Source organism: Anopheles coluzzii, chromosome 3, assembly GCF_943734685.1.
Source record: "Anopheles coluzzii chromosome 3, AcolN3, whole genome shotgun sequence".
NCBI classification, from domain to species: domain Eukaryota; kingdom Metazoa; phylum Arthropoda; class Insecta; order Diptera; family Culicidae; genus Anopheles; species Anopheles coluzzii.
In genome coordinates, this window is record NC_064671.1 from 33,027,879 (window position 1) to 33,035,000 (window position 7,122).

Consider the following 7,122-nt stretch of genomic DNA (forward strand, 5'->3'; position numbering starts at 1 on the left):
GATGTTGTTTGCTTCGAGTGATGAAATGCAATATAATTGTATTTTTTTCAATAGCGACACAATAACCCCGCCTCCGACTCTTCACTCCTGCATCATCTCCACCTTGGCGTTGAACGTTACGGAACGTTCGCCTTTCGGTACCGCGCTCGAGGCGCTCGATTCACCTCCCTCACCTTCAACGTCACGGCACGATACGACACAATCCTCGTACGTCCACTTGGGAAACACACGCTTGTACAGATACAACAGTACCGTGTCGTGCGATTTCAGCTGCGCATCAAACACACACTTCATGTGTCCGTGCGTACCGAGCGATTCCCTAATATGCCCAACCCGTCCCAGCTTCGTGCGCAGCTTGCACGGCTTAAAGTACGCCACATCGTCCGGATTGAAGAACATGTACCGTATCGTGGCCGATTTGCGATTAATCTTGTACGGATGGCCACTCAGCACGACGCGCTTCAGCACCACCCGGTCGGGATTGCACGCCAACAGGCTGCCGGACGCTACCATCGACAGCGAGGTGTCGGGATTCTCGCGGAAGCAAAGGATCGGTGCCGGCGGGAACTGAATCGGCGCGAAGAACGTCGCCACCACCGCCATCCCCGGGCGGAAGAACCGTTCGTACTTGTGTTTGTCCCCGTTCGTGTGCTGGCTGTAGATCGGGTTCACGATGAACCGCCGGTAGCCGCACTGTACGATCAGCCGTTCCTTCGATTGGATCGGAATCGTTGAGTTTTGCGTTCGCTTCAAGCACACGTTCATGACGGACATTTGCTGCTCGTGCGGTAGCATCCCGTACACGATCAGTCGCTCGCCGTTGCCGGCCGATGTGAAAGCAGTCCACAGATCCTGCGGCACATTCTTCACGTGCAGGCGGGCGTACCAGCCCGGCATTACCACATCGTCGCCCTCCTTCTGCTGTGCCTCGCGGAGAATGCGCCGCTTGGTGTGGTCAAAGTTTTGGAACTGATAAATGCGGGCGTAATCGAACGGCAGATTCTCCTTCACGTCCCACGGCGAGGTGCGGAACGATTCCAGCCCACGGTACTTGATGAACCGCTCCCGGGCCGGCCTGTCCGCCGGTGTGTCGATCTCGTCGGGGAATATTTCGTCCACCTTTGCCGCCTGGATTTTGGCCAGCGTGCTGCGCTCCTCCTCCAGATCCATCTCCTTGTCGTACCGGTCGGCGCTGATCTCTTCCGACACGCTGATCTCGTCGAACTGCTGACCATCGTCGTCGGTTTCGCCGTCCTTGCCGCCTACTTTGCTTTCCGTGTCCGACTCGCAAGACATGTACTGCTCATCGTCATCATCATCATCGTCGTCGTCGTCGTCCTCATCTTCATCCTGCTCCTCGATGTCCGGTATCCAGGAGGCTTGATAGTCGCTCATACCCTTCGGGACGCGCTTGATGAGCTTCTTTTGATTCTCTAAAAGAAAGAAATTTTGTTTAATAATGTTAACAAACACTTGAAATGGGAAAGTAAAATCCCTTACCTGCACGCGAAGCTGCAATTTCATCTTCCGTCGGCCACGTTTGCTCCGCATCCATCGCGTCCGGTACGTTCTCGCGCTGCAAACTGGTCTGCTGGTCCGGATCCGCCACCAGCGGGGGCTTTTGCTCCTCACTCGACATTTCTCCATCCTCCAGCTTACGCATCCGGTACGGATCGGTCGGGAAGGCAACCGATTCGAGCTGAAACTCTCCCAGCCCCGGTATGTGGACGAGCTGGTTGACGGACAGTGGTACACCTCGCACAAAACCCGTCACCTTTAGCGTTCCCGTTGGACGCTCCGACTGCACCGGTTCGGGCGCACTCGGTACGTACTCGACCCGCTCGCCCAGCATGTGCGGTCGATTGCAGCGATTGTGCGTCACCTTGCGCTTTTGGCCACCAATGCGGCGCAAAAGGTTCAGCGCGTCGGTTAGCTTATCGAGCTGCATCACCTTCTCGTCGGGCAGTACGGTCGAAACGGCCTTTTGGATGTTGGTTTTCACCTGGGAGCGCTTCTTCGGATTGATCGATTCCATGTCCATCAGACACACCATCGGTGTGGGAAGGCCCTGGGTTAGGGCCATATTCAGCACCTTCGCACCGGCCTTATCGATCACTTCGTCCGTCTCGCCAGCAACGGCGGTCAGCAGCAGAATGACGGAATCACACACTTTAAGCGCATCGAGCACGTTCAGCTCCCGGCCGTGCCCCGTCTCGGGGATGACAAATGAAAAGCGTTGCCGGAAGCGTGGTACACTGAAAGTGACAAAGTGAAATTAGTGAAAAAGAACCTTCCCTCTTCACATACCCAAAACAACCTACTTCATGTAACGAACACGATCCGAAACCTTCATCACAGTCGCCTCCGGATCGCAACCCTCCAGAATGGCCATGGCCGAGTTCGGGTCGATCATATCGTTCAGGGGCAGCACGCAGGTCAGGAACGGTGCCGTCAGTGCGCCACCGATGGCCCGCTTCAGTGCGATCGCCTCCTGGCGTTTGTTTTTGCGCAGCTGGTTGGCCTGCTGGCGTCGCTCATCGCGCGACTGCTGCCGATTCGGCCGGCGGGTCAGTGTTTTCAGGTTCACCTTACCTGTTCCGGGAGAGGGATAAAAACACCCATTATAAGTGGAGATTCCAAAAGGAGAAAACCAGACGAACTCTTACCTTTCGCCACGCGTTCCAACTCACGCTTCGACGCATGTTTGCCGTGTTTGTGCGTTTTGTTGGTTTGCTTTAGCGCACCCGGGCGATGAATCGTTTCGATAGCCATCGTTTTCGACTGCCTTTTGCAGGAAATGTGTCACTTTTCCACTGAATAAACGGAAAATTCCGGCACTACTCGCGGGCGCACATGTTTTCGACTGGAGCGAAAATCAACAAGAAGAATGTGAGGTTAGAAGTGTTTGTTGTGATGTTTTTCGTACGGTGGTGCATCTGTCAACAGAAACGGCACGGTGTAATTTTTAAATTGAAATTAATGATTTTATAAAAAGTTTTACACGCTGAAAGTACGAAACTAATAAGAGGAAATTTCGTGAAATTCTTTTTAGCACGGTTTTGCACATTTTTATTCCCATTTCTCGGTCTCTTTTTTCAATCCATTTCAAATTAACCCTTCAAGTGCACGCGCGTGCAACCGCCCTGCAACGTCAACTTGACAGCACGGCTGACGGGGGCTCAGCTGTCAAATGTATTATTGCCGACGATTGATAATCAAAAATTGAAGAAAACCACGAATCCCCCAGAGTGCAGCGATTCCGTAAGCCGGAGAAAACATCCGAAAGTACACGGTCCCGATCAAAGGTACATAATATGATACGTTCCAGTGCGTTCATCAGCCGGCTACCGCTGCGTGGTATCGCGGCAGCGACACTCAACAGCAATAGTGTAAGTACGCCGACGATGGTTCCAGCGTGCATTCTGATGTAATGATACACAATTCTCTCTCGCTCTCTGTCCTGTCTCCGTAGGGTCTGTTGCAATCGCCACCCAGCTTGGCGGCACTGCAAGCAACACAGGTCCGCCACCGATCGACACCGATCAACACGGTGATAATGTTTGTGCCCCAGCAAGAGGTAAACGGAAAGCTGCCCTCCGCCCTTGGAAAACTTTCTCCTTAAATGTGTCTCCGCTGTGTTTGCTTTTAGGCATGGATCGTGGAACGGATGGGCAAATTTCACCGCATCCTCGAGCCCGGCCTGAACGTCCTGCTGCCCGTGGTGGACCGGGTGAAGTACGTGCAGAGTCTGAAGGAAATCGCAATAGACGTGCCGAAACAGTCCGCCATCACGTCCGACAACGTAACGCTCAGCATCGACGGTGTGCTGTACCTGCGCATTCTCGACCCGTACCTCGCGTCGTACGGTGTGGAGGATCCGGAGTTTGCCATCACCCAGCTCGCCCAAACGACGATGCGCTCCGAGCTGGGCAAGATGTCACTGGACAAGGTGTTCCGGGAGCGCGAATCGCTCAACATCAGCATCGTGGAGTCGATCAACAAGGCGAGCGAAGCGTGGGGCATCTCCTGCCTGCGGTACGAAATCCGCGACATCAAGCTGCCGAGCCGGGTGCACGAAGCGATGCAGATGCAGGTGGAGGCGGAGCGGCGCAAGCGGGCCGCGATCCTCGAGTCGGAGGGTGTCCGGGCGGCCGACATTAACGTGGCCGAGGGTAAGCGACAGTCGCGCATCCTTGCCTCCGAGGCGCAGAAGCAGGAGGAGATCAATCGGGCGAATGGTGAGGCGGCCGCCATAATGGCGCTGGCCGATGCGCGTGCGAAAAGTCTGAAAATCGTGGCCGAATCGCTGGCGAACGAGCATGGCCGCAGTGCGGCATCGCTGAGCGTGGCGGAAAAGTACGTGGTCGCGTTCGAGAAGCTGGCCAAACACAACAACACGCTCATCGTACCGTCGACCGCGTCCGACGTGACGTCGATGGTGGCACAAGCAATGCAGATCTACAGCAATCTCTCAGCCAGCTCGAGGGCAGCTGCCGGCGGTCATCAGGCGGGCGGTGACGACAACACGCAGAACCTGCTGGGGACGCTGAGTGAAACTAGTTCGAAGCTGGACGCGACACTGCCACCGCTCGATAGCCATCACCACGGGGACAGCAGTATGGGGGGTGGTTCTTCTTCGAAATAAAAGCATGTTGGGTTTACACACACAAAACCGAAACTGGAAAACGTATGCATTAATTGAACGAGGGCACACCCTTCCCCCCTTTCCCTTGGCGCGATGATGATGATGTTGATGGCACATTTGCTTACTTAGTGAAGGAAATTAGGGTAAAAACGAAGGAATCTGACGAGAATCCCTGACGAACGGAGGAATACTTTTTTTGGGTGTGAGTGTAGCAGTTTAGTATCGGTCAGGAAGAGCTAGAGCTAAAGCACAGGATTATTGTTACTGTAAATAAAAAAAAGTCGACAACAAAAAGCGTTTAAAATAAATGAAATCCAACTAAAAGTGTTCAAATGATGGAGAACTAACAGATCAGGAGAACAATCTACGAACAGTATTTTCTTTTCTCAACTTAAACGCACATATACGCAATAACGAATACAAGGTTAGTTTGTTGTATGAAAACTTTATTGAAAAAATCCTCAACGGTAACCCACTTATACTCTAAAAATTGTGATATATGGTGAAATACCTTTCCTCGCAATATTGCGCTATACCCACCCGCAAGAGAGATTTCCCTGGAAAGACCATGTTGAAGGCAGCTTAAACCTGAAACTGGAGAAGAAAACAGGATTAGATTGATTGTCCCTCAACGGCAGACTGTAAAGAACAGCTTGCTCTAAGTAAGCAAACATTCCAACACCGAATTTAGAAGTAAATAAGGCTTGTTAAATTGTATTCAGCTATCACGTATCGATCACTGATGTAATGCGTACAGGTCCGTGATATAAGATCATCATTTTAAAAATAGAGAAAGTGCAATCTAAATCTGGTGCTGGTGTTCTTTAGATGTTAATAGTAACAGGCGCTCCGTCTTTAACTTACCTCACGAACAAAAGATGCTTGATGATTCACAGCATGATGAATGGATTTCATAATAGTGTGCAATATATGTTGGGCTATTGCACAAGATTCTGAAATTAGGACAAAGAGAACAAACGTAAATATAAATACAATATCTTTCACACTATTAGTCTGCTCTACTTGGAGCTTCGAGCTCGAGAAAGAATCGATTTTTTTAAACTAAGTTTGATCAGTAATCACGTATCGTTCACTGTTGTGATGCGTACAGGTCCGTGATATTACAACATCACATGCAAACTCGCAAAGAGCAAACGCCTTGCTGAACTTACCTTTTTTTAATTAATGCCGAATACAGCGGAATATAGGAGAGATAGGAACAGCAACATAACCTGCAATCAAAGAAGATAGGATTAGTTAATATCAATGCAAAATCGTCTCGTTTGTTCGTTCACAAATAATATAAAAATATTTCAATAGTTTGATCAGTAATCACGTATCGTTCACTGTTGTAATGCGTACAGGTCCGTGATATTAGAACATCACATGCAATAGAGCTCGAAGATAAAAAATACACTTTTAAATTAAAACTTACCTTTTAAGCGTCAAAGTGCCCAACTCACTCAGTCCGATTCCTTGCTTCTATTTGATCTGCAACAAGAAAACGAAACGAAAAACAAATGATAAGTTGAATTCTGAACATTAAGCTTTGGGATTTCAATGTGTGTCCGGTATCGCTATCAGTCCTATTGAACTTGAATAAATTGTTTAACAATCATGGAATCATGTAAAAATTAACAACAACATTGACATTACACAACAACATTAGTAACAGCATTGAAACACTCCAAAAACATGGCTAAATCGGGGAAAAATAAGTATTAAAATTACGATGCTTACCTATTACCAATCAAATTCCATAAATAGGTTCGTCCGATTGTTGTATCCTTGGATTGTATTTAGATCTTAAAATAGAAACAAAATAAGGGGAAATTAATAATCAATCTAAAACCGAAGAAGGGAAAAGATTTTTTTACATTTAAAATGTCTCTCAGGCCTGTTGAACTTGAGTATAACAATCACTGGTATCATGGTTTAGGTTTTTCATCACATAAAATGCAAAATGCAAATTCTTAGCAAAATAGTAATTGATAGCTTTGCTTACCTTTTACAATTGTTTTGGTTCTACTGTTCAATCGCCAATCCATCCGTTTGCTGTGTTGGGTCTGAAAATGAAAGAAAGAATACAAATTATAACATTGTACACACACGAGCAAGTCAGGACTATTTTCGCTAATTTTTTATACTTTCAGTCCTGTTGAGCTTGAGATAGATTACGATCATGGAATCATTCTAATTTATATCATCATTTTAAAAATCCTTCTTCTTTGCGGTCCCTTAGTAACTAAGTTAAAGCATTCAACTTAGTATTATAGTAACTCAATAATTGATAACTTTGCTTACCTTTTAGATTGTTTTGGTCTTGTTACTCAATTTGTCTGTTTTCTGCGCTGCTGTTTTGGGTCTGAAATTGAAAGAAAGAATACAAATTATAACATTGTACACACACGAGCAAGTCAGGACTATGTTGACTAATTTTGAATATTTTCAGTCCTGTTGAGCTTGAGATAGTTTAC

The 7,122-nt window shown here is 48.1% G+C and overlaps 3 protein-coding genes across 4 annotated transcripts in view; 1 reads left to right on the plus strand and 2 right to left on the minus strand.

Moving 5' to 3' along the window:
• Positions 1-18: 18 nt before the first annotated feature.
• LOC120954934 (pre-rRNA-processing protein TSR1 homolog) lies at positions 19-2,893 on the minus strand. Its single transcript, XM_040375293.2, has 4 exons — positions 2,667-2,893; positions 2,322-2,592; positions 1,501-2,255; positions 19-1,433 (listed from the first exon to the last, which is right to left on the minus strand). Exons 1-4 carry the CDS (start codon positions 2,770-2,772, stop codon positions 82-84), a joined length of 2,484 nt encoding a protein of 827 aa, XP_040231227.2. The 5' UTR covers positions 2,773-2,893; the 3' UTR covers positions 19-81.
• Positions 2,894-3,186: 293 nt separating this feature from the next.
• On the plus strand, positions 3,187-4,686 carry LOC120959858 (stomatin-like protein 2, mitochondrial). The gene is made up of 3 exons (XM_040383560.2): positions 3,187-3,389; positions 3,473-3,577; positions 3,650-4,686. Exons 1-3 carry the CDS (start codon positions 3,315-3,317, stop codon positions 4,643-4,645), a joined length of 1,176 nt encoding a protein of 391 aa, XP_040239494.2. The 5' UTR covers positions 3,187-3,314; the 3' UTR covers positions 4,646-4,686.
• A 384-nt stretch (positions 4,687-5,070) lies between these two features.
• Positions 5,071-7,122, minus strand: part of LOC120959857 (eukaryotic translation elongation factor 2) — a 7,974-nt gene continuing 5,922 nt past the window's right edge. For both annotated transcript variants that reach the window (XM_049610523.1, XM_049610525.1), the window contains exons 7-13: positions 6,950-7,010; positions 6,651-6,711; positions 6,386-6,450; positions 6,081-6,136; positions 5,818-5,877; positions 5,510-5,598; positions 5,071-5,239 (exon numbers count right to left, since the gene is read on the minus strand). The gene's annotated coding sequence lies outside the window, so the exon portion shown is untranslated. The remainder of the gene's footprint in view (positions 5,240-5,509; positions 5,599-5,817; positions 5,878-6,080; positions 6,137-6,385; positions 6,451-6,650; positions 6,712-6,949; positions 7,011-7,122) is intronic.

Coding starts and splice junctions, on each gene's coding strand:
- LOC120959858 (XM_040383560.2), top strand. CDS start 3,315: ATGATACGTTCCAGTGCGTTCATCAGCCGGCTACCGCTGCGTGGTATC. Junction 3,390..3,472: donor CGACACTCAACAGCAATAGT/GTAAGTACGCCG, acceptor CTGTCTCCGTAG/GGTCTGTTGCAATCGCCACC. Junction 3,578..3,649: donor TGTTTGTGCCCCAGCAAGAG/GTAAACGGAAAG, acceptor GTTTGCTTTTAG/GCATGGATCGTGGAACGGAT.
- LOC120954934 (XM_040375293.2), bottom strand. CDS start 2,772: ATGGCTATCGAAACGATTCATCGCCCGGGTGCGCTAAAGCAAACCAAC. Junction 2,593..2,666: donor GTTGGAACGCGTGGCGAAAG/GTAAGAGTTCGT, acceptor CTCCCGGAACAG/GTAAGGTGAACCTGAAAACA. Junction 1,434..1,500: donor AATTGCAGCTTCGCGTGCAG/GTAAGGGATTTT, acceptor TCTTTCTTTTAG/AGAATCAAAAGAAGCTCATC.